Raw genomic sequence first — 27,736 nt, 5'->3', positions numbered from 1 at the left:
GACTTTTGGCCGGCCTGTATGCTTCTTTGCACACTTCAAACTCGACAGAGTGGTTATGGTGAAGCAGTGGGCTGCAGCTTGCTTTGCGTCACGTCATTGATGAAGTTTTGACCTCTTCACTGCTTCATTCAGAGTGACACCACTGACTGCTTCAAGATTTTGAGTTCTTCAATCATCCTTTCATTTAACAAACATCAAAGAAGAGTGGAAATATTTCAAATTTAGGCTACCTAATAAGGTAATGTTCATTCAAAGTGTTTATTAGAAAGACTAAGCAGGCAGCCTATACTTTCCAGTGTTTTAATATTTATGGTATTATGTTATGCCATATGTGCAGCTCTTACTGATGCTAAATATATGAATGAATAACTTGATAACCGGATGTCATCTTGGTTAAACAGGTGCTCCAGTGGAGGTGCAGCAATACCTATTTGCTCCTCCTCTGGACTGAGCAGCGGATCCACTGAAAGTTGGCAAGAGCAAAAAACTCAATATCCAAATTCGACCAAACTAAAAAAACTGAACACCAGCCTCCTCGGTTCCCTATGTATTTTCAAAAGCTGGGGAAATTGCCTAAAAACAAACATAAAACAGCACAAAAAAAAAAAACAAAACATTTGAGCCCTGCTATTGTATGAAAACTACTTTAAAAAAATAAAAAATATATACACCTGAAGTAACACAGGCACCCTTGTTATTAGCACAATGTCCAAAAACACTCAGTGCACCAAGCCCACAAAATATTATGACAAACCAAAGATGTTCAAATTGTTAATTCATTGTTTCAATACTCTGATTCTTTAATGAGGTACTTAAAACATATGTACAAAGCATACACAACTGTTTTGCAGAAAAGATGCATCAAATTCTTAGGATTTCGTGGATTTTTGGTGCGACAATCATGGGCGCCAGTAGATGCCAGCCAAGGGAATTGAATGAAGCTACCGGTAGTGAGCCATTTTCTGACACAATGATTCAAAATTATGCAATGCCTCATTTTGCCATTGTTACAGGTTTTTTAAAATATTTGCTAGCCTAATGAGACCTGGAAACCAGCTGACAAAGAGTAGGAGCGCAGGCTGGTGCAAGTGCGCCTCTTATTGGTCAGGAGGAATTGAAGTTGTATCTACCATCTTTAAGTGAGCCACAGAGCAACTTATTAGACCTCTGCTCTATCTAGTGATGGTAATTTCAAAGCCCTGTGAACCAATTTTACATAATTGGCCAAAACTCACCAAAACACCATGCTCGATGCATTTGCAATAGTTTAGAATGGCGGCATCTGCTGGACGCTATCAGAACTACAGTTGAACTGGTATCCTAATGTCCACATTATTTCAGTCTTGAACTGTTTTTTCCATAGTAATAGTAATGATAATGATTATATAAATAAATAATAAAAAAACTAATGTGTGATTTGTGAAATTGCATTATGATAAACAGCCCTACTGATGCAGAACGGCTATATCACATTGTGCTTCTGTTACTAAATCCCCGAGTTTTAATCCATCCTGGGTTCCAAGCTTTGCAAACATCCGTTTGTATTAGACACTAACAAACATGCCTTGCAGCTGAGAGATTCTGCAATCAAATCCTGCATATCTGTATTTTTTATTTTGCTAATTTATGTTAATAAGGACACTTCTGGGCCCATGCAGCCTATTATTTGAGTGAGCTGGACCTACTGCTATATGAACACATTTAAAAGAATCTTTTAAATAGTTCTGATAGTTTAAATTATTGGAACCAAGTCTGCTGCCCAGTAATTCCCACAGGTTCTCCACTTTCCTGTTGTGGGTCTGACAGATGAAGATGATCATAATAATTGTTTAGATGTGCGGCATGAATAAACATCTGTTATAAATTATTCAGTAGATGACTGTGGTGGGTATAGATGTGTGTCTTTAAAATGTGTGTCTCTGTTTATTTTAGATCCATGTGCATGTAGTGAACTATTCTGAAATAATTCTGAACTGGACCTAAATATAAAATTTCTTTCCCTGTCTTTGAATAAAACTGTAAACAGGAAAACCTGCAGATTGAGCAGTGATTCCGCTGCATTTAAATACTTCAGTAGTATTAAAGCGCCCAGATGATTTGAATTTATTGTGAAGCTCGATACCAAATGTGACCGTATGAGGCCTTCCTCTTGTTGGTCATGTGAAGGGGGCGCACTGGAAACTTCTCAGCGACATTTCTGCTTGAAAAAGCTCGAAGCTGTCGAGCAGATAGACTCAAACCTAACATCACTAGTTCTATCAGCTGAAACCTGTAAGCCTATCCTATCTCAATGTGGAGGAAGCTAAAAGTAGAGCACCCTAATATTTAAATCTGTGTTTAAGTAAAGCTGTAAAAGTAAAAAATGTAATTGGTAATAATGTTTGAACCAGTGCATATCATCATAAGATACTGATTTGATATTATGTCTTCAGAACAGGGGCCGCTATGGGCCTGGGCAGGTTCTACAGGGGCATTGACCCCTGTTGGCCCCTGTCTAGAACCGCCAATTGATGCAAACGTACAAAACAAAATAAAACTTGATATACATATGTAAAAGATATATTTATTTAAATGTATTTATTTATTTTATTCATTTATTCGCTGAATGAAAACAATACAATAGAACCAGCGCAGGTGATGACTGAAGTCATGAATGAAAGAAAATGAGCAGAAAGAAGTAAAAAACTTATATCTTCCCCCACTTTCAATAAAGTAATACTTAGTCAATTCACATAATTATAACCATACAAAAAAAAAAAAAACACAACAAAAAACAAAACAGAACACACCATGTTCACCATACACAAAAAATGAACAACAACAACAAGAACATAAAACAACATCAGCCTATCTACTGTCATATCAGCTCATCAAAATTACCTTCAAGATTCTGTTAAACACAGAATAAGGGACCTAACTTCCTTATTTAACAGCCTTATAAATGCATTTTAAAATATTATACTCTATCATCTCATTAATTTTCAATGTATTCAACTTAATGAATATCTGATTTGTGTGATCTCTGTATCTGTAACTCTTATGGCTCACTTCTGCAATAAAAGAGATGTTTTAAATGTGATCCTTAAGTGTTACCCCCACATGTCCACACAACATGTCAGATATGGACCATATCATATCGTACAATCAGTGAGTTACACAGAATTCATAAGGCTTTTTCATTAATTAATTCCTTTATCTTGCTTAAAACAGCAATAGTTTTCATGCAATTGTTCATCAATGAGAACATCAACGAACTTGACTGTTTGTGTATGTTGTATGGAAACATTATCAACATATAATGGACATCACCTTTTTTTTTGTCCACTACAAAATATTATTGACTTTGTTTTACCAATATTTAAGAAAAACCTATTATTATTAAACAATAGTTTTTAATAAAAAAAAAAAAATCAAATGGATTTTCAAGAGCAAGTTTTAACTTAACTGTATCATTTAAAAATGCAGAGGAATTACCTGAAAAAAGTTAATTGTGTACATCTCTAAATTGTCTTCTATTTACTGTTGGGCTTTTATTTCTAATCTCTGCAGCCAGTGAGTTTTTTTAATTTTTCAATTGAACAAAAAACATTCATTTACATTTTCAAGTAGGAATCTTCTTTCAAAAAAACAAAAAAAAAAACAAAAAACAAGAAAAATTAACAGTTATATACAGGAGATGAACTTAACTTGTGCAATAAGGAGGACCAACTCTGCCATATTTAAAAATAAATACAGAAATAAATAAATGCTCAATAAATAAATAAGCATACAATTAATTGCCACCAAAAATACAATCAACAAATAAATGTAATTAGAAATTATATTATAATGGCAGGCAGAAATTTTAAAAGGGCAGGCAGAAAGGAATAGCGGCGGAGAAATAACTAGGGTAAAAAAATACAAAGGAAGAATAAAACAGACAAAAATATGATAACATGCACATAAATAAATACTTAAAAATATAAGTAATTAAAAAATGAAGTTGAAGATAATAAATGACAAAAAAATAAATAAGGTAAATATTAAAAAGGCAAAGAAATAAAGAAGCCAATTAAAAGAGTTATAAACCTTTATGACTAGCTGTATAATTTAATTTCTACTTACATTTATTTGTTGCTTGTATTTTTGGTGGCAATTAATTGTATGCTTATTTATTTATTAAGCATTTATTTATTTCTGTATTTATTTTTAAATATGGCAGAGTTGTACCTCCATAGTGCAAGGCAACAGAAAAAATGAATAAACAGACAATAATATTACAACTAAGAAAAACATACAAAATTAAAAAAAAAGAATTAAATTAAAATAAAAGACACAGACTCATTCTGCAACAAGACAGCTCCTTGCATCATGGTAACTTTAGCATTTTGTTGAGTCAAAAAAACAAAACAACAGAAATTGTGACATGTCACTACATAGTTTTTGTATATGTCCATAATTGTAGGCTAACAGAAATTAAGATGAATACAAAAAATATATTTAAAAAAGAAAGAAAAAAGAGAGATAAACATGAATAGAAGATTTTAAGTTCATTTCTGAAACTTATTAATTAAGGTTTTTTTTTATTTTTCTATTTACTTATAACAATATTGACCATGTTGGATAAAGCCGGTAAGGTTTTTGTTTATCATAAAATGGGTTATTTTATTTATATAAAAAAATTATAATATTAGAACTGTAAATATACAGTCATATGTCTATATTGCTATTTTTTATGTATTTTTTTACTGTTTTCAAGGCTTCACTAAATTTAATTGTTCAGAGCTGTTTTAAACGAAATTTCATTTTGTTTTCACACGTGAAACTGACAAAATAAATCGGTCTGAGTCTAAGCGGAATTCAGAAAGTTCGGTTGCCTAGCAACATAACGCACCGCGCTTTCTACAACCGTCGATCGCAGTCGCCATTTTTCCTCCTAAAATCGGTCTCCGCCAAGTGACGTCAATTGTTAACCTCGGGCGCGGTACACTACGCCTTTTCCACCTAAAATGGCGTCTTAGCAACAAATGTCACGTGACTGGCGGAGACCGATTTTCCTAAATCTGCCCCTGTTTTCAGGCTTATGTTAACTGTAATCAGTGGCACGGGAAGGGGGGTGCTGCGGGGGCTGCAGCCTCCCTCGTCATAGCATCAGCCCCCCATGGGGGGGCTGTGGAGTAACATAATATTGTACTTAAAAACATGAAATTATTTATGTATTTATGTCTTAAAAGACTGTGTTTGATATGGGATTAAAATGATGGGCTGTGTATAAGATATAAACTAATGATTCATTATTTTAATATTTCATAAAAAACTAGGCTACTCCCCCTGAAGCTTCCGCCACCTCACATTCGTTTAGGCATGGCTAGCAATAGGCAGCAGAAACGTATTTCTGACTATTTCGAGGTAAGAAATGGTTTTAATTCCCCTACACTGCCGCATTTAGCGTTATTTATGTGCCTATTTGTCTTAGTCCTGTGGCTGAAGAAGTCTACGCTAGAATAAGGCTGCATATCACTAAATATTATGTCTTTATTAAGCTTTTTAGTGGTAAATATGAAATTAGTTAATTTTTTTTTTTTTTTGTGTGCGTGTTTTTTGTTTCAGATATGAAATCATTCCCCATATCCATAGTCGAATGGACTTACAAGACGTTCAATGCTTAGTTTAGGCTATATTTAGGCCATGTTTTATTCAAGTATTCCTGATCCTGTTGATTGGGAGCTGTTGTTTGTTTTGAATGATTAAAAGAGAAGAAATAAAGTTTAAAATGTTCATGCTTTGTTCCGATGCATTTTAAATGGCAGTTTTTGGCGACAAATGTAGGCCTACAATATTATGTTAAAAACGTCAGCCACAGCCCTCAACATAATGACGTCATGTGTTTTCCAACCCAGCCATCAGCCCCCCTCGCTTGAAACAGCTTCCAGCGCGCCTGACTGTAATGACTTATCTTGGACAGGCTGCTATGTAAACAGGCCTTTAGTCCTTCGTTTAGCTATGCTGCGGTTGTTTACACTACGCCTTTTCCACCTAAAATGGCATCTTAGCAACAAAAGTCACGTGACTGGCGGAGACCGATAGAAGGAAAAAGAAAGCGGAAGAGGTAGGAGGGGAACCCTCTCGCTCTGTTCGCCGCGTGTTGCTCTTCGTTGGAGGCGGTTTGAGTTTAAACAGGGCGTGTCCGCTCGCTGCAAGACAAGGAAACATGTTGGTGGTTGTCAGCTGTCCCTCTTCAGGTTGCGTTTGACCACAGTTTGTCCACCAGAAGAGAAGAGAAGAGAAAGAAAGACACCCAGTGGACACTTTCCTGTCCTTTAATGGATCATTCTACCCCAGGACCGGGTAAGTTTCTCAAGCTGTTTCAAAATTGGACGAAAATCGATCTAAAACGGTTGAAGTTGCTAATATTTGACATTTATATCCCCCCAAAACTTTTTTTTTCTTTCATGTCTGTATTTCTATGCCTTAGAATTGAGGTTTAAACTTATTTTTGCCGGAAAAAATGGCTTGTAGTAAAGCTGGATGAGAGTTTGTCAGTTCTACTATAAGTTTGAGGAGGAAGCCACAGCATCCGACACGCATTTCAAGGCACTTTACAGTTCAACCAGATCATCCAGTCAAATTGATTCAAAGCTTTTCATCTAAGGAAAAGCAGTTGATTGCATCGACTCATTGACTCCCTCACACTAAGCATGCTTGTAGCGACAGTGGAGAGGAAAAACTCCCTTTTAACAGGAAGAAACCTGCTCTAACACACAGCCAGACGACAAGCTCTAAGCCAGCTCCCATGCCAGAGGATGAAGAGGGAACATCCAAACAGTCAGAGAAACAGGACTACCTGTTTAGGTTTATGCATTTCCTGTTATTCATTCAGGAAAATATGCCAAACAAGAAAATCTTGACTCTAATCTGATAAGATATCACATTAATGATCTAATAAGAATATAAGCATATATCTGCTGGGATCAGTCTGATTTATGGACTCCATTTTTTTCCCCTTTTAACACTTTAAAGATGCTTTAAAAGCCTCAAAATCAGAAGCTGCAGAGGCAATAATTAGACACCATTTTAGAAATAAAATATGAGCACACATTAGAGTTCTTCTATTAATTCTATTATTTTTAGATGCAACAAACTTCTAATTGGTAATCTGTCACTTTCTGTGCCCAAGATGCCAAAAGTGACATGGATTGTGCAAGAAAAATATGATGTGTGGTGAAAGCAGTGTTTAAAGAAATTATCACAATGTCTTATGTCTCTCTATGTGGCATTTCTAATTGCAAACACATATAGCTGTGCAGTTGCAGGTGAACCAAAAACAACCACATAGATTCCTAGAACTCCCTGTTAAACTTAAGCCAGCTTTTCTTATTTAATCCCACATAATATGATGTAGAAATATTCTGTGTTTTTTTGTAGGGAGTAACTATGTTTTGTTTGTTTTGTTTTTTTCAATGTTTTTAATCGGGCCACTCTTTGTTGCAGTAACTAGAGCTTTTGCAATTTCCTTAGTGTTAATACACAGGAAACCACATTAGGCCGTAGCTCTTTAATCTCTCTCTGGTTACAGTCCAGGCAAAGGGATTTTAAAATTGTATTTCATTTTATTTTACTTGAATGACCCTTTCATTTATTTTTTATTTTATATAAATTGCAATATTTGGGGTAAACTGAATTAAATGCTTAATATGACTATTGTTTGTAGGTTTTAAAAGCAAAATTGACTGAAGAAAAAGTTATAAGCTTCCACTGTACATCTTATCATAAAACATGCCAGGATCATGTTATTGGGATTATTTTCTTTAACAGGGATTTATAAAACCAGAGATCTATGGAGCTAAATTAGTGACAACTTGTACTGACATCGAATGTGAGATTTGGCATTGAACATTTAAAGACTGGAAGACTAAACGCTGATATTTCAAAAATTGAAAAGTCAAACACTGAAAATTATATTTTTTTTTAACAAAGGAAAAAATGGTGATGATACTGTCACCTTGAGCTGCATCATTTTTTGCAACCGGAGATGATTTTAGGGTAACTTTGTTTAGATGTGCCATGTGTTCCTGCAGCTACAGTGTCTCTACAAGCTGGTGCTGTTTTTTTGGCGTGGGGGTGGGAGCTAAACTGAATGTTCCTTCAGGGTCCTGCCAAATCTTACATCTGTTGTTTGACTCACACAGGATTTTTTTTTACAGGCTTATAATAATTATTTACATGTCCATCTAACTGATCCAAGGGGATATATTTACTTTGGGAGGTTATTGTGTTTCTTTTCCTCCAACTTCATGATAAAAATGATACACAGGCCTCAGTTTAAAGAAAAGAAACATGTATTAACAATAAAAAAAACAACCCTATATTATCAATACATGGTGACAGGTTTGAGAGGTAATGCATACATTATCTTAAGAGATGGCTGCCGAATGAACGGCTCGACGAACACATGCTGATGCAAGAACCCCGTTTACTCCCAGCGTTACAGCTAAAAAAGACTAGTAAAGCAGATACCTGGAGGTGGCCTAGTCAAAGTCCAGATCTGAATCAAATTTAAGAGGTTAAGATGTTATGTGAATTTGGCTTCATCCAATATGACTGTAGCCTTTTGGGAAGTTGATGGAGACATATCCGAAAATGGATCATCACTCCACTAATATAGTTTTACCGTCAGTGTTGAAATACAGGTGCTGGTCATAAAATTAGAATATCATGAAAAAGTAGATTGATTTAAGTAATTCCATTTAAAAAGTGAAACTTGTATATTATATTCATACATTACATACAAACTCATATATTTCAGATGTTTATTTTGTTTAATTTTGATGATTACAAATGACAACAAATGAAAATCTCAAATTCATCATATCAGAAAATTAGAATATTACTGAAGACCAATAAAAACAAAGCATTTATAGAAATGTTGGCCAACTGAAAAGTATGAACATGAAAAGTATGAGCATGTACAGCACTCAGTATTTAGTTGGGCCTCCTTTGGCCTGTATTACTGCAGCAATGCGGCGTGGCATGGAGTCGATCAGTCTGTGGCACTGCTCAGGTGTTATGATAGCCCAGGTTGCTCTAATAGTGGCTTTTAGCTCTTCTGAATTGTTGGGTCTGGTGTATTGCATCTTCTTCTTCACAATACCCCATAGATTTTCTATGTGGTTAAGGTCAGGAGAGTTTGCTGGCCAATTAAGAACAGGGATACCTTGGTCCTTCAACCAGGTACTGGTAGCTTTGGCACTGTGTGCAGGTGCCAAGTCCTGTTGGAAAATGAAATCTGCATCTCCAAAAAGTTGGTCAGCTGCAGGAAGCATGAAGTGCTCTAAAACTTCCTGGTATGTGGCTGCGTTGACCCTGGACCTCAGAAAACACAATGGACCAACACCAGCAGATGACATGGCACCCCAAACCATCACTGACTGTGGAAACTTTACACTGGACTTCAAGCAACGTGGATGAAGTGCCTCTCTTCTTTTCCTCCAGACTCTGGGACCTTGATTTCCAAAGGAAATGCAAAATTTACTTTCATCAGAGAACATGACTTTGGACCACTCACCAGCAGTCCAGTCCTGTTTCTCTTTAGCCCAGGCAAGACGCTTCTGACGCTGTCTGTGGTTCACGAGTGGCTTGACACAAGGAATGCGACAGCAGAAACCCATGTCTTTCATACGTCTGTGTGTGGTGGTTCTTGAAGCACTCACTCCAGCTGCAGTCCACTCTTTGTGAATCTCCCCCACATTTTTGAATGGGTTTTGTTTCACAATCCTCTCCAGGGTGCGGTTATCTCTCTTGCTTGTACACTTTTTTCGACCACATCTTTTCCTTCCCTTCGCCTCTCTATTAATGTGCTTGGACACTGAGCTCTGTGAACAGCCAGCCTCTTTAGCGATGACCTTTTGTGTCTTGCCCTCCTTGTGCAAGGTGTCGATGGTCGTCTTTTGGACAACTGTCAAGTCAGCAGTCTTCCCCATGATTGTGTAGCCTATAGAACTAGACTGAAAGACCATTTAAAGGCTTTTGCAGGTGGTTTGAGTTAATTAGCTGATTAGAGTGTGGCACCAGGGGCCATCAATTTTGAACCTTTTCACAATATTCTAATTTTCTGATATGATGAATTTGAGATTTTCATTTGTTGTCATTTGTAATCATCAAAATTAAACAAAATAAACATCTGAAATATATGAGTTTGTATGTAATGTATGAATATAATATACAAGTTTCACTTTTTAAATGGAATTACTGAAATCAATCTACTTTTTCATGATATTCTAATTTTATGACCAGCACCTGTAAGTTGGGCTTGATGTTGATTACACTGCCAAAAATCTGAATCTAGATAAGTCATTTTTTCTTAAAATAAGTGCATTTGTTCTTGAATTGAGGAGATAAAGGAGACATTTTGCCAATGGAACAAGAAAATGTACACTTAAAATAAGAAAACACAATTGCATTGTCTTATTTCAAGTGCATATTATCTAATTATCTTATTTTAAGAGTAAAATTACTCATTCCATTGGCAAACTATCTCATTTACCTGCTCAAATTAAGGGTGAATACACTTAATTTAAGAAATTTTTACTGATTTCTGGATCGTTTTTGCAGTGTAGGGCTGAAACAATTAGTCGGATTAATGAATTAAAATAATTAAGAACTAATTTAGTATTTAATTAATCATTAAGTTGAGTATAGAGACTCTAAAACATGCCTTTAGCTGACAGAGCGACCTACTTAGAGTAGTAATTTTGCCAAAATAAAAAAAAAATATATAGATATTTTATTATATGCTTTACCCAAACTGCACCAGTGGAAAAGTTTCAGTTTCACCTGGTTTAATTCTTTAAAAAATCGTCTTAATCTTCTAATAAAAAAAATATATATATAATAATCGACAGATTAATCAATTAGAAAAATAAAGTAGTTGTTAATTGTAGCCCTAATGTAGACGGTCTTTTAAAAAGATAAAATAGAATGGAAGGATCACAATTCTTTCAAGCATTTTTCAGGCTTAAGGTGCCACTAACACTATGTTGATGTTTTACGGATGACGTGCGCCTAATAAAGCCTTTTCAATGTCTATGAAAAGAAACTCTCCTTTAAATTATGCACTATTTGTCACGGTGCAACACAATGAAGTGTGTGGTAGTAAGATTACATGGAGGAGTAGTAAATACAGGAACGTGAGTCACACATTACCGAATGCATCATTGTCTTTATATAACCTTAGACCCTGTTTGAATATTTTAGTTTTTTTAAAAAGTTTTTTGTCTCATTTCTCATGTTTGTATACGCTAACATTACGTGTTTTAGAGGCGAAGGACTGGGAATCATCGCTGTTGTATTTGAGGCAGGAGTCAGTGGAAGTGAAGCAGCGAGTGTTTTTACGCACATGTTTTTTGTTGTTTTTACAGAGCATACCACCTCCCATTGTAATTTCGCTGTGGGGGCGAAATTATAGTTTTGTTTTTTTCATTTCTACATGCAGACGGGTTAACCGACATAGATAATGCGAACCAATCTTTAATGCACCGTTCTCCTTTGCACCAGGCCTCAGGCTGCTACCAGTAGAGACATGGCTCCTAATATCCCAAATCCTTGACAGAAGAATAAAAAAGATATTTTCCTGTGGCCGACAAACCCAAACTGGCAGGATTGAGACGTTTGTTCTCCCACGATCTTTTCTGCTGACTTTAGCTTGAACAAATTCCGGCATGAAAAGGATTTTGGATCTGGGCGACATGTATCAGCATGCTTACACATGAGGGGGAAAAAAACTTACATGTATGTCATTCCTCTCTGTAAAAGCTTCATTTGGGCTATAGTGTTGCCTTCCAATCATATGAGTGAAGCTGATGAACTGAATAACCTTCAGGCTGCTTCTGAATGAGCTCCGGGCTGTCATGGTGGACAGCGAGCTTAATTACCTGTAGTTTTGCAACAGCTGGTATCAGCGCGGCTTCATACGGCTAATCGCAGCAGTAGCTCTGTTCTTGACATCTGAGCCAACATGGATTTAGTTAGTAGAGAGACCAGATTAAATGGTTCATCACATATTAAGTGAGGAAATTAAATTATGGCTGATGGAGCCCCTTCCAAGAAGGTGACCCAGCTGGACACATAAATATTGATGTAGTTTGTTTCTATGGAGAGAAAAACAAAACAGAGAAGATAAACTGGATGGCAGAGACGTCCAGATGGAGCTTTTTTATTTTCCAAATAATACTTGTTGTGCAGCTTTGACTGATACACGTATTGACCCTATAGCATGTCAGCATGAATTTTACATACTTTTATTACTTATTTTGTACAGTATTAACCAATGGGTTACAGAGACTTTAAACAGAAGCAGATGGTTTCTATTGGCGTTCCAACATGGGAGAAGTTAGTTGCTGGCCAATATAATATGATATCTGATATTGGACTCATATCTGATATTGATATTGGATTGGGACCGCCCAGTTTGATAGCATTAGTAACAACAGATGATGATTATCTTCAAATGTCTGCCTTGCAACAGCAATCATCACTTATCGTTTTATCTAGAAATCAACCAATGCACTCCCCCCCCCCCCCCCTTTTTAAGGCTGACGGTCATATTGATGATTTTAATATCAGTTTAATCAATGCCTTAGATGTGGAGGGGTTGAAGCCAATACCTCTTCTTCTGTTTAGATGTAAAATGAAATGAAAAGATAATAACACATCTTAAAGAAGTCTAATTTCAAACTAAATGAGACTTTTATCTAGGGCTGCAACTGGTATATTTTGCAAATATATTAATCTGTCGATTTTTACTTTTTTCGATTAATCGGATACCAAAAGGTTCCCTAAAGAAGACTTACGGTAGCTAAATCAAACCGAGTGAAACTAAAACTTTTCCAAAAAACATTTTAAAAATCTGAAATGCAAATGGTTTACATATTTCTTTTTTTTCTCACAATTTTGGTATAATTACTGCTCGAAGTGGGTCGCTCTGTCACTTAAAGGCAACTTTTAGAGTCTCTAAATGCCAGTTAACGCTTTATCGATTACTGAATTAGCTGTCAATAACCGGTTAATCACGATTAATCCGATTAATTGTTTCAGCCCTACTTTCATTAATATATCAAGCAAAACATTACCGGTGTAGACCTTGATGCATGGCTGCTGATTGCTCTAATGCTCACATGCACATATTTATATACAAACATTAAAATAGGCCAATACAATCGGCCTGCTGCTGTATCGGTCATCTCTAGTTTCATCAGCAGTTATCTCTACAATTTGGTATTTTATAAACTGTATTTTCTTGCTTTTTTTTGCACTCTGTTCAGTAATATAGTCATTTGACCCATTAGCAATGCCAATTTTTTTGAGGGTTAAATAAAAAAAAAAGATAAAAACCTTTAAAATGGGTTTATTTTAAATGTGTTTCCATATTTTAATACTTCCTTTGATTATTTTACTGGAATTAGTGTCAATACAAGCTGGTAAAGAAACATTTGATGCATTATTTTCTCAATGAAGTTCTCAGCTTTACCCATCTAAACTTTTTAAACATCAAACCTTATGATCAGATTAGGGACACATGGTGGTGATGCCCCCTCTCTAGCTTTCTTTAAGTATATGATGAGCCTTCTAGAACAGCGTCCCATTCTGTGATCTGGGTTTAATTGCTCTAACCCACAGGTGTCAAAGTCGTTCCAGAAAGGGCCTTGTGGCTGCTGGTTTTCTTTCCACCAAAGCAGTAGCACACCAGACTCCATTCATCTCATCAAGGTGAGTCTAGTCTTAACCTGATGACTTGATGGGATGAATGGAGTCTGGTGTGCTACTGCTTGGGTGGAAAGAAAACCAGCAGCCACACGGCCCTTTCTGGAACGACTTTGACACCCCTGCTCTAACCGGTTAGTTGTTGTTTAGAGAATTGCAAGAACATTCTGCGAACTAGAGTTTCCTTAATCGTTTCTTGACATAAGCACACGGACATGTGGTCACAAGGCGGTCAGTAAGCAGACAATGTTCAGTGTGTTTAGTCGGAGGCCGGGACAAAGGAATGGCTCAGCTGCATCAGAGGGCACATGGTTGGAACAGCATATTACCTAAACATTGAGCCGTGGCGCGTCTTGAAAATGAAAGGACAGAGTCGGAATGTTGGAATAATTGATTGAGCTCTGACTGCCGGCCTTGTCTTTGTTTCTGGCCTTTTTTCTTCTTTACTGCGCTTGCCGTCCACTGGCGTGGACAGGAATGCTGACAAAAGCCCTCTTGTGTGTTGTGATGGTCTGGCTCATGTGACGCTTACACATTAAAGGTTATGGGAATGTTCACCTCTAGCTGACCGCAGATTGCAAACAACACCTTGGTGCTTGAACTGATCAAGACAATTCAAAATAGTCTGCCAAGTTAGGACAGGGGTCTTTTTTTTTTTTAACACGCTATGAAAAGAAAGCAAACGGTTTAAAGTTTCTTTGTTTGGGCTTCTTTATTAAGATAGAAATATGTTTTATATCAGTGTGCATCTTTTTAAAAAAGTTGAATGTTCTGAACTTGGTCTTCAAAGCTTAACAAGATGGTCTAAAGCATAAGTGCTAAAAACAAATCCTCCAGCCACAATGTGAGTTTATGAGGTGGAGATTCTATAGCAGTTATCTATTATCTTTATATTTATTAACCGATTAATAAAAAAGGACTCCAGATCTTAAATATTGGACACTCATCTCTACTATTTAGGTGTGTGTGGTGGGTCAGGTGAGGAAAAACATTTATTTTCAGTATATTTAAAGGTAAAGTGGAGGATTTTCACGGGTTTTTTATAAGACCCTGATCTCCACTTTAAAGAAAAAATGCACTTGCACAACCCTGTACCCGCTCCCGAGCGGGAACACCTATTAAAGGCGTGCACAAGTCCATTTCTCCTCATGCATGCTCTGTTTAAAAGTTGCTGTTTGCATCACTCATACAAACTTACTTTCCAAAAGATTTCCAATTTTTCCACTATGTAGGACTCTCCAATGGTAAGCAAAAATGGGGACGAGCGCGTAGGACGGCCGTACGTAAACATCACCAGAATGATTGACATTTAGGAGGACCAATTATTTTGATGATCCACTGGAAAAAGAACATCCTCCTCTGTACCTTTAAGAACATGTGACAATATGTGTTTGACAGTTATAATAAAACAATATAACCAGTAGATGTTTTTAGAAGTTGATATTTATGTATTTAGGTATTAATTACGATTAAAATAATCGTAATCGTAATAATCGGGCTTTTATTGTATTGTTTATTATGATAGATTTCTAGTCATAACTATTTAGATTTATTGCCTAAAGAATAAAGTAGAATTAGCGAGGATTAAAAAAAAAATAATGGGGCAATAATGAATTCAAAGAATATTATATAATTGGGTCACTACGGGATTTGAAGTTATTTAATTCGCAATGTGTTTACATATATGCATATTTGGACAATAGATTAAATTTTTTAAAACATTTTTTGGTTTCATATTTTCATTATTTGGCTCTTCAGTCCTAACCGACCTAAAAAAAGGAGAATTTAGTCTGCTTAAATGTCTGACTGTGACGGGGGAACAATCCTCTCATTTATGTAAACATGGTTTTAACTGCATAAACATCCCTGCTTCCTGTGGGCTGGTTTGAAAGCATTGGTTGGTTCTTCTGCTCTGAGCTATTAAGGTTTGGAAACTTAAAAAAAAAAAAAAAAAAAAAAAACTCTTGTACGATTTATTCTGCATGTTTAGCCTAGATCTTAGCTCCCAGCTCTGGACTGATCTGTACCTGTATCTGTCTCATTCACAGTGAGCCCCACACCTTCTGGGAACGGTGGACACACTCAGTTTTTAGCCTTTGCTTTAGTGCTGGCCTTCTTCCTTCTGGGTCTAGCCGGGGTGGTGATCTGCCACGTCCTGAAAAGGAGGGGCTACCGATGCACCACCGCCCAGGAGGATGATGATGATGATGAGGTGTTCGAAGAAGGAGATGGCGATCCTGAGCTTGGAGGAGGTAAGAGAGGAGATGTTGTTTGTTTCTGGTGAAACCAGAAAGGAAAAAAAAAAAGAACATAATTTAGAGTTTTATGACATTAAACAGATCCTACCTACTGAATGTATGTTTATACATACAGTAGCATTTCGTCTGCAGACTTGGAATGATTACACAAAGGTAGCAAAGCTATTGCCTGAAGGACTATATTTTTCTCCTCCTTTTTTTCCCCCTCCTTCTAGAGTTTAGGTTTCCAATTCAGGGAGTTAATGTATTCCCATAATAAAGGCTGGAAGTCTTTAACATTTTTTAATGTTTTTCCAGGCCTGGATAAGAAGGAAAAAAGCAAAGATCGAGCATAGAAAAACATTTTTGTTTGCCAAACTCTGTTCCATATTCTAATTTGTAGAAATAAATAATTGTTGCATTAGTATAACTGTATAATAATTGTGCGAGGCTTATAAACTCTTACCGATGTGTCTTTCAGATTGATTGGAAATGAAAATGGCTCTTTTGCCTGCTAAAGCTAAAATTAACCGATGCCTTCGTTGCTCTGAATGTGTTCATGGTCGGAGTATAGAATCAAGTTAATGATTAAAGAGACATTTTGTACCTTTTTAGTGAAAAAAAAACTTTAAAATAGCCCTTTAGCAAACAAAGTGTGGTATTAAGATGGATTTTTTTGGATACTCAGAAGTGACCGGCATATATATATATATATATATATATATATATATATATATATATATATATATATTTTGTTTTTGTATTTTCTCTGACTAAATCGATCACAGCCTTGCACTGACTTGGATAGATAGGGCAAATGATCTCTTTGATGAGCCGAAATGTGGTGCGAGCCAAAATGTAGCATGTCAGGGACTTCTCCACATTAAATTGGTTGCTTCCTTATGACATTCCATCTGGCATGTTTTAAATTATCTTATTATTTGGCTTAGACTATTGGCTTAGATTCATTGTGTTTAATTGTGTCTGCAGAAGCCTTAGAACCCAGAGTTTTATCAAGATGTTAGGTTTTATTGGGCCTGAGAAGAGATGTTGATGTGTTTTTGTTCGTTGTGTGCTTACCAGACAAAGTGGTGAACAAACACAGGGCTTTGTTCCTCCATCATCATACAGCTGGCGGCACCAGGTTGAACCAGCTCTGTAATCCTCAGGTTTCTTTCTTAAACTTCCCCCTCGTCTGCAGCGCATAATTAGCTACTTTGTTTTAATCAGTTGATGTGAATAATGACTAATAGGAAAATTTTGGACTCCCAAGGTTTCAGGTTTTTCAGGAGCAGCCATCTCTGTGGGTCAGGTTCACATCCTATGATTTAGATTCAGGAAACAAAAACTCTAAACTATAATCCTTTTAAAGGTGGGTCGTTGTCCATGTTGCTCCATTCTATTTTGTAATACTAGTTCTCTATGATCTCTTGTTTAATTGCTGAGTCATTGTGGCCTGTGCTGCAACTGGTGGCGTTGTATTCCCCATGCTGCCCAGTATGAGACTAACATTTGGAGTAACTATGGAGCAATAGGAGTCGACGCCATTATTTTTTTTTTTGCTAGTTCCATTTTTTTTCCAACTCAAAATGTTTTTTATTCACGGTTTCTGCGGGTCAATAAAAATCATTAAATTCTTATTTTTTAAATTAAGGCCTTAAATGGCATTAAAATTCATTAAATTTGATAATCATGGCATTAAAATGCTTCGGAAGTTATGGGTATTTGTTGATGGCATTAAGATGATTTCTAAGAGCATTAAAAGAGCATTAAATAAGGGTTACACATTCATGTATAAACCTTGTTATTGGGGATAAAGTTTAGCAGCAAAGATCCTCATCATTTATACATTCCTATAGAATAACACAGTTTAAATTAAACCTTAGTTATTGGGATGGAGACAAGACTTATTGTAAAGGCTTGTCTTAAAGTATTTAAAATTACATTTTTTTTACTTAACACAGTACAAAATTGATATCAGTTCTGTGTAATTTAAAAACAACACAAAGATGGCAGGTTTCTGAACTAAGGTTTCTGTTAGCTAATAATTTTGGTACCACAGAGTTCCTCATTAGGTCCTCTGCTTTTAAGTTTGTATGCAAATGACGTTCTTGTTGTTTGTCCAACTTGTTTAACCCTTAAACAGCTTTATATCAGCAGATTAGCAGTGATTTGCAGACGTTTGGCTGTTTATCATCATATATTCAGGTTAATGTGGATAACATTCAACCTTTAAAATCTTTATGGTTTTGAAATTATGCAAATATAGCAATTATTCTTCCCTACAAACAAGGTACACAACTTCACAACTGGAGACACACCTCTCTGCAGAGGTTTACTGGTACAATATATGTAGGCTGCTGCTTCAGATTCAAAACTCTGTTTACATGGCTATTACGTCCAGACAAAACAATCTTGCAGCTTTCATCAGAGGTATTTGACCTTTAAGGCTGATATAAAGAAAATATTAAAAAGGCTGAAACATCAGAGTAGGTGCTAGACTTATAATCATTAGTGGTTTTTGAGAGAAAATGAAGTCTTTTGCTGTAGTAAATGTTCTGGATGCAGGACCAGTTCCCGGCATAGCAAGTTTATTTGTATAGTACACGGACAATTCAAAGGGCTTTACATTAATTAGACTATAAAATAGCAGAAAAGTAAAGCAAATAAAGACAAAAACATGGTGAAAGCAGATGTACCTTTAGTTCCGCAGGATTCGTTTGTCCAATTTAAATTTTTTTCAGTAATGGTTTGATAATTGCTGTTTTTATGGCCCAGGAGGAAACGCCTAACATAAGGGATGTGTTTATGATTTGAATCAAATCGGACTCTGAAACAGGTAAAACCCTCTGAATAAACTTGTGGGTAAAACATCAATAGAAAAGGAGCTTAGCTGCTAAACACTTTCTTCTAAACTTTTGCAGATTGTTCGGCAGCACTGGGGCATTTTAACAGTTTTTATACTAGCTGGAGACAGTATTGGTGATGGAGTTGTTGATGGACAGACCACTTTGTTTTTAATACCTTATAGTTTCTTAGTAAAAATCTTGTCAAATTCTTTGCAGGCCTTTTTAGATTGGAGCTCATTGGTCACGGAGATAGGAGGGTTTGTTCTGTAAATCTGTTGACTTTGGCAAATCAGGCGTGAGCATTAATGTTTTTTGTTGATAACATCATAGAAGAAAGATTCTGTTGCAACTTTTAGTTGTAAATTATATGTGTGAAGTTTCTCTATATAGATTTCATTGTGAACTTGGAGTTCATTCTTTCGCCACCTTGGTTTGGTTTTTCAGCACTCCATCTTTTCTTTTCTCCCTGCTGGAGCGTTTCTCCATGGACGTTATATCCTCCCAGAGACGACCTTCCCTGTAACTGGAGCAATGAAATCAATTATGTCTGTAACTTTAGAATGTAAATTATCAACCAGCTCATCTACTGAGTTACAGGCTTAAGTGGAAATGAAAGGATAAATGAGGATAAAGTTTTCTATTGCAATTTTTCTCGATGACAAGCTTTATAACATCTTGTTTGGTAATTGGACCAATAGGAAAATAGTTTTAAAATAAACAGAAAAACAAACAAACTAGCTACTTCTGAATGCACAAAATATCTCCCATCCAGTCTAAACCTTGGTTGATTAGAAATAAAAAATCTCTGTTTACATGAACACTAAGTAAAATGATCTGATTATGCTTTTTGTATACATCCACCAGGTGTTTGATAAAATTAAAACATTTAAGTATGCAGGGATCTTTCTAATTTTCCAGGAAAACTGTATAAAAATGTGCGCGGCACACATCCTCAGTGGAGTTTGTTACTCCAGAGGTCCAAATGTGTGTGTACATAGACGCCATTTGGAATGGCGATCGGCAGAAAAACGCCTCTCTCTTTCAGAATGAAATTTCTTTTTGATTGGACTCGATCTGATTAAAATCTTTAGTCTGACATCTTTACATAAAACATTTTTGATCCTATCAGGCCTTTAATCCGATTATTTTTTGCCAATTTTAACGTCGCTTTTGTGTTTTTCTAGCTGAAGGAAAAGTCTGAACATCCAAGTGGTAACTAGTGTCAGAATGGAGTTGGGATTCTTGGATGGTGAATTAACAAATTGCTGCTGCTGCAAACATTCCCCAAACCCTGACACTTGCACCTGGCTGCGCTGTTTGGTTTAAGCTAAACGTATCCATTGTTCCGCCTTTGTAGAAACTCCACTTCAGACTCATCCGTCTCTTTGTTTGCTAACTTCACACACCTTTCCCCACAGGGCAAAGGTTTCCCTCTTGTACAGCTTTCTTGGAAATTAATCTTGTGCAGTAATTTACCCATTGTTCAGGCCTTCTCTTTCAACCATTTATTCGCTATCTTCTAAATTAAGATAACCCAGGCCAGCATTGTTAGAATCCAGAGTTTTGACAAAATACGTTTCTGTTTTCTGAACACAATTTGTAATTCTCTAGCATAGACTATCACCAACAAAATATTTCATTGTGACACTGTGGATTTTCCGTGACAAAAGGACATGGTACATGTTTTCTTGGCTCCATGAGTCATGGGTGTGTGTGTGTGTGTGAGAGTTTTTCTGACTTCATGTCATGTGTTGGAGAGGAACAGGGTGAGAAGTGAAGCAATAAGCCTGCTGGATGCTTTGTCCTGTTCTCAGCTGCGCTCTAATTTAGACGACATTCCTGGACCTGTTGAAGTGACGCATGTCAGAGGTTCCACACGCTGATCATAATAGGTTCTGATGGAAAGTGTAAAACCTGTAGCTGATGAATTAGCATCGGCTCTAAACTCCACGTCATTACCTGCTGATGAAGGGATTTTTTTGTGTGTGTGTGTGCTAAACTCCTGGGCTAAAATTAGCTCTCCTTTGAGGGTAAAGAAGGTGCCTCCTCCTCTAAGGGGTGGAGTGTTGAGCTAACCAGGGAGACTGCAATTGCATAACTTATGTTCAGACTCTAATCATGGGAGTGTTCAGAAAGGTGGAGAGAGAAAGAAATCTCTATAAAACAAGCATTTTAAGAATGTTCCTTTTTTTATGTGATGCAAACAATTTCTTTGGTATCTGCTGCTTTTTAAAATGCAAAAAAGGAACTGTTTTGCATCAATAAACTAGAAAGTTTGTTTTACTTCCTTTCCTTTTTGTTTTTCTTTGGAAACATTCAAACCCGCATAGCTCGGTGTCTCAGGGTTTCCCATGGATGTGAGAAGGCAAAGTGGCAAAGAGAAGTTAGTTTTGACACGATGCTAAGGGCCTTTGCTGGTTTTTCTCACCCATCTGTTATCCTACCTTGGAACTGTGAAGTTTATTTCTATACAGAGTGAAGCTATTAATAGTGGCTGAACTTTAAAATGCATGAATGTAGCTCTGGTGGGTTTATTTCCTACTCGTCTGTTGTCTTTGTTCATTTTTTCCCATTCTTTTTATTGGAAAGCCCCGCCCTCCTCCTGACATGTTAAAACAGACATTTAGCTTTTGTCGATCCTGTTTCACGGTCTTGCTTTCTTCTGTTCCTCGGGCCATGTTTTAAAAACCCACACATTTCCCTAAACGAAGCACAGTTCTGTTGTCAATCAGGTCACACAGTTGACTGCCAGGGAATTCTGTAATAGGGAAATAAGAACGAGCAATTATGAGAGGAAACCAGGAAATAGGAGCCGAGCAGATTTTCAGATTTAATGGCAGCTTTATTTGATCTCTGGTCTTTCTGTAGAAAATGCACAATGTTCATCACCTGATGATAACCTGATGTTTGCAAACAGAACAGCACCAGAAAGGAATAAAATCCCTGTATTGAACTCCATAGAGTCATAAAAAAGCTTGTTTAACCTTTGAATGAGCAGTTAGTACAGGTGCGTTCATTGAATAAGGGTTTGGCCTGAGCATGGACCTTGTCCAAACCCTAAGGAAGAGTAGTGGCTTTCTGTTAGCTGCCTAATGGTGTTCTGCCCAGTCCTGCAGATCTTAAGGTCCTGATGACATAGCTAACAATCTACATGCTTAGGATGAGAGAAGTGATGATCATAGTCAATGACTAAATAAAACTCTTAACATGTAAATCACATTTCACATACTGTATTCTTGTAGAAGTAACTGCGTTTGTCACAGTGAACGCAGATATGCCGCAGATACTCTGGTGCACCTCTCCGAAATTGTAGGTGACCGCAGACAGGAGGCTGATTGGTCAAAGCTACATCCGCTCTACACTACGCATATTTCCTGTTTGGTACCTCATTGGATTATTTTATTTGTATGACCGCCATTGTGAAAGTAAACAATTTTTTTCCTTTCTTTCCTATTCGGGCAGAGTTTAATGAGACCATGAGTGAGAACAACGACACAGTCGGACAGATCGTCCACTACATCATGAAGAATGAAGGTATGTGTCCCATGACCTCTCCTCCCTTCTCTAGAGAAAAATGTTAATGTCTTTACTGGAAGTTTGTTTTGAGTTTGTCTGATCTCATGGCTGTAGGCTGGATTGATTCCCCTCTGCCTACCTCTTCCTGGAGTCCTTCCTGCTCTGTGTTGTTGGGAAGGTCATTTTCAGACTCCGCTTAGGAAGGAAACCAGAACTCTGGGAGAGAGCTGCGCTCCAGGCGGCTGCAGCTCAAAGACTTTGGCTCAGAAATAAGAGCTTTCTCGTTTTAATGAAAGTTATAACAGGAGACTGCTAAAATGGAAGATATGGCTGGATTAACTCCTGGTTTTCATCAAAGTAAAACTGGTTCTACTGGTTTTATATTTCATCCTTTTTCTATTGAAATCCAAGAACGTTTAAAGCTGCTGTTGGTGTAATTGTATGACGTGGCCTAAAACCTGGAATAAAACTAGGGCTGGGCGATAATTCAATAACGATATATATCGATCGATAGACGTGTGGCGCAATAGAAAAAAAGAGGGTCGATAAAAGTTCAATAAAAAAAAAAACGCAGTCTTCCTTCCTTCTCATTGTGGCCTATCATGTAGGTTTATGCTAGTCACTACTTCCTCCCAACCAATCGCAATCACGGACCCAGGCACGCCGTCACAAAGCGCCGCCCTCTCAAACCACAACACAGAGCACATGAAGATGTCGCAGCAAGGAGAGGCGGAGGAAATTGTTCCAAAGAAGGATTTTTGTAGTTCGGCAGTTTGGCAGTATTTCGGTAATGGCAAGTCGGACAAAAAACAAACCACAGTCATCTGGAAAATGTGTAGGGAACCAGTGAAAACGAAGTCTGATAACACAACCAACTTTTTTTAATCATCTCAGCCGCTCACACCCGCAGGAGTACGAGCTGTGTAGGCCACGACGCGCATCTGCGTCGTCCTCCGAGGAATCTTTGGGAATTTCGGGAAAATATATATATATTTTCAGTTCTGGGCAGTTTCCCACGTAGTCTAACGAGTAAGCTAAGCCGAACCAGGTTCAGCTTAGAAGAATGCGGGCTGTTGTATTTATTTGGGTGACTTTTTTGGTCACTTTAGTTTATTCTTTGTCAGTATTTAATAACATAACTCAGGTCTCTTAAATTATTTTTCTTTAAAACAATTCTGTTATGGTTAAAAAAGTTGGTTAAATAAAGATTTAATTGGAAGTCTGTGTTTGTGTTCTTTATTAAAATTAAATTATTTAGCAATATCATAAAAAGTCCAGGCAGAGCTGCACATAAAATATGGTTTCAAATCTTTTCAATAATTATCGATATCGATCAATATGCATTTTTTTTTTATCGATAAGCTTTTTTTCTATATTGCCCAGCCCTAAATAAAACATCCCATCATAGAGGAGGATTTAAACCAGACTTTTTGTACATTGTGTTTTAGCAATGATAATAAGAATAGTAAGAAACTTAAAATTTTAGCAGAGCTGTAGAGGAATTATGTTTTTATCAAAGGAGGAAAAAAAGAAGGGAAGTTGATGATATAGGGACTAACACCAGTAATTAGAACAGCTCAGTTTTAGTCATTTTACCTTTTTTATATGTTGTCACAAAATTGTCACAAATATTTCAGTTATTTGAACTTTTGAACTGAATGATTTTGGACATTTATGATTAGAGTTAGACCTGTACTAATGGTTAATAATCATGGGGCTCTGAAGGTTAAGTTATCACTCCTCGTTTATCTGGTAGTAATGAGGGAAAGATTTAAAAAATAAACTCAGATAGTCTTAGGCTGTATTGATATCCCAGGGGGAAAGGAAGTCAGACGTTTAAAGCTGGGTTTAAACAAACTCAGAAGAATTTTTTGGGTTTTAATTTTTAAGTTGATTAGTTATCTTTTGTTTTATAGTAGGTGTTGGAGGTTCTGATTATTGTGCTATTAATGAACAAAAAGCAGAAGAAAAACAAAATGTATATATATACTCATTTAAACCTACTGAATAGATTGATTCAAATTAAAGGTATTATTATTGTTCTGTGTGGAAAATTATACTACTACAATGTCTAAGCAATAAAATTAGTTTTTTATTCAATTTTTCTTTTTTTTTGCTTGGCAGTGTGAAAACTTATGCAGAGGTCATTATATAGGAATAATAACAAATACGAAAACTGTAGATATCCCTCTATTTTTAATATTTTTTGGGCCATAGATTGGAGCAGTTTTATTCTATTTATTTGAATTTTTTCATTTTAACGATAGTATAATCTGTGAAAAAAGGTTCAAAATAGCTTTAAATAGTTTTAAATAAAATTAATCTCTGCTTACGACATCCCATCAACACAACAGTTTCTACGGCCAAACTGGGTAGACTTCCTGTTCCTGATGATGACCCCACCTCTGACATACAAAGCCGTTATCGTTGCGTCTTTGATTCATTGTCCCGAGCTTTAGGTTGACTTCAGCGGTGACCCAGCTGACTCATCACGGCCACGAGTGCTGGAGCCCTTTAAATGTGATTCATTGTCTGTCTGCTGGGAATCAGGTTTCCAGCAGGAAACTACTCACTAGAGGATGAATACGGCTATTCCAGGGTATGTCAGAGGTACTTTGGGTTGTATTTGCTTTTGTATTTCAGGAATGGGGAAGCTGAGTAACCTTAAACACTACTCCTATCCACAGTAGATATTCTCTGAAGATAACAAACCCAGGAAGTCTAAGACTAAAGGAAATGCTGCCCCCTAGAGGCAATTCACTAGAACACACAAAGTAGGCTGCACATGATGAGATTTAAATGGGATTCTCTGCCTAGTTAGTTCAATAAATATTACAACCTTTTAGTCCATAATATTTACAGCAACATAATTGGGTATGAACTGATTGATGAAATACAGAAGTAGAAATTTTTGTGATATAATTAGATTGACTTATCACGCTATTCAAAGGCTTCCTGACTTATAAAACAGATGTCACAGCGGCTCCATTAGAGGTTAAGTGGAGCGGAGTTTGTTCAGGTACACAGAGTAGACCCACTTAGGATTCTTTCAGTCGTGGGTTCTTTCATTTTTTATTTATTTTTTGCTTCTTTTTTTGTCAGATTAAAAGTATGTCTATTATATTTTTGATTAATAATCGGATAACCAAAGGTTCCTTAAAGTAGATTTTTCACGAAATTAAACTAGGTGAAATTTTTAACTTTTCCAATTGAGTTCTGGATAGAACATATTGACAGACGGAAAAGTTTTTTTAATCTTAAATGCAAAATGTTTATATATATTTTCTAAACATTTAGTATAATTACTGCTCTAAGTGGGTCACTCTGTCAGCTAAAGGCACATTTTACAGTCTCTACACTCCAGTTAACGATTAATCAATTACTAAATTTGTTGATTATTTCAATAATCGATTAATCAGGATTAATCCGATTCATTGTTTCAGCCCTAAGCTACATCAAATGGGAATAAATCCTTCCTAAAATTTCCACTTTAGTCTCATCGGTCTACAGAATAATTTTCCTAAGTATTTCCTCATCAAGATGTTTATTTAGCAAATGTGTAATGGGCCTCTATGCTCAGCAGTGGTGTTTGCTGTGGATTTTCTCCCACAGATCCAAATTCTGTCTGTTATTCTTTGTAATCCTGAACACTGAGCTTAGCTGAGCCAGGTTAGACCTGCAGAGCTTCCAGGTTCGGCCATTAATGCACTCTTCATGTGATTCTCGTGGGGAAATGTTCACTATTGTTTCATGACTTTAATATTTTGTGGTTAATAGCTCTCGCTTTGCTTTGATGAACACCTTAGATATGGCTGCAAAATCCATTGCATTGCTAATCGATGTAGGACTTTTCTTTTTTTTTCTTTCTCATTTGTTATCAAAGGATAAACTGAAAGTGTATTTTTCTTTCCAAATAGAGAGCTAATTAGAAGTTTTGATGATCTACGTTTGGCAGGAATCAAACGGAACTTATTCAGTCCATACTTAAAATAAATAAATAAATTAATTAAAAAAAGATACTTTCACGAAAGGACCGAATGACGTTTGAATCTTTTTAAATCAATGAATTAAGCAATCCTTTTTCTTTGTGTCTTTGTTGAAAATTAATGTTATTTGATCTGAATCCCTTTTAGTAGAAATCCATTTTTTTACACCACTGTTTTCATCTCCTGCAACAGAAAATGCAATTAAGCCCATTAAACTGTTTTCAGTGGGATATTTTTTACATCTTCAGTTGATCAGCTGTTCTCTCCATTAGAACACTTTGTTCCTCTTTTTATTTTGCTTTAAAAGCAACTTCTGATGTAAATACTGAAAATTCAGATGTTGTTTTGACAACAGCCAGCCTATCACATTACTTTACATACTTTACATCCAGGTGACGGGGCTCATGACACCTTCAACGTTGTGTTTATTTTTTGTTTTTTGAGTTCTGTTTTATCACCTAAAGTTTGAATAAGAGGTGGAACAAATGTTTATGGTTCTCCTTTTTAAAACATATACAGTTTTAAGGGATTTAATAAGATAAATGGCTCCAGATTCCTGATTTCTGTTTAAATGACTCCAGTACAATCCAGTCTAATAAAGAGATGCTAACTTTGTTGCATTCATTTGAACTAAATCCTAGTTAAGGTAACAGTCAAATTCAGCTGATTGTTCCAGTCAGTAAAGAGAAAACCAAAACCATTAAGGCATATTTCCATAGAAACAAGTTTTTCTTCTGTTTGTTTAATTTTTAGGTAGTTAGACGTCCATGCTAAGTACGTTGTTTTTATTTTCACTTCCCAAAACCTCCCTAAAATGTTGATAATATACACGCATTCTGTTGTGACAGAATCGCTAATTACGTTTTTAGAAGTAAACATATTTTATTCCATTAGGATGTGGAAACGATGAGCTTTTAATGTTGTTTCACTGAGGAATAAATGTTTAACCCTCAAATACAAAACCATATTTTTCTTTGAAGACTAGCTGTTAATTTGGTCAGACACCAGAAGGTTTATTTTACTTGACTTGTATCAGTCTAAAACATATACTTAGACTTTACTCATAGTAAATACCCAATTTAATAGGTGCATATTATGTTTTAAACAACTATGTATTTTTTTCTTTGTAGTCTTTTGATTGGCTAACTGATAAAAAACCCGGTAATAAAAATGCATTTGTGTCCCTTTAAAACCCTCTAAGTGACCCTAAATGGTTCTTTTATGCTGCTACAGCTGCCCCATCCCCACACAACTAACAAAAAAACACCCTGCGGTATTTTTATGACAGGGCCTTGGTTCACAGAGAGGACCAAGGGCAGCACTTTCCAGTTAGATGTCCGTACAGATTTTCATAACTTTTACCAAGTCGAGTCTTATTTTCCCATATCTCCTTTTCTTTTCTTTTAAGAGG

General features: G+C 36.3%; 1 protein-coding gene across 1 annotated transcript in view; it reads left to right on the top strand.

Annotated features, from left to right (window-relative positions):
- The first annotated feature begins 6,155 nt into the window (after positions 1-6,155).
- Positions 6,156-27,736, top strand: part of rell1 (RELT like 1) — a 31,538-nt gene continuing 9,957 nt past the window's right edge. Inside the window, exons 1-3 of the mRNA XM_038294891.1 lie at positions 6,156-6,327; positions 15,786-15,989; positions 22,286-22,357. Of these exons, the coding sequence (XP_038150819.1) occupies positions 6,303-6,327; positions 15,786-15,989; positions 22,286-22,357 (301 nt within the window). The 5' untranslated portion in view covers positions 6,156-6,302. The remainder of the gene's footprint in view (positions 6,328-15,785; positions 15,990-22,285; positions 22,358-27,736) is intronic.

The sequence above is a fragment of the Cyprinodon tularosa genome, unplaced genomic scaffold (assembly GCF_016077235.1).
Source record: "Cyprinodon tularosa strain WSP-4 unplaced genomic scaffold, ASM1607723v1 ctg347, whole genome shotgun sequence".
NCBI classification, from domain to species: domain Eukaryota; kingdom Metazoa; phylum Chordata; class Actinopteri; order Cyprinodontiformes; family Cyprinodontidae; genus Cyprinodon; species Cyprinodon tularosa.
Note: the sequence above shows the minus strand (reverse complement) of the source record. Positions and strands in the feature narration are given on the sequence as shown.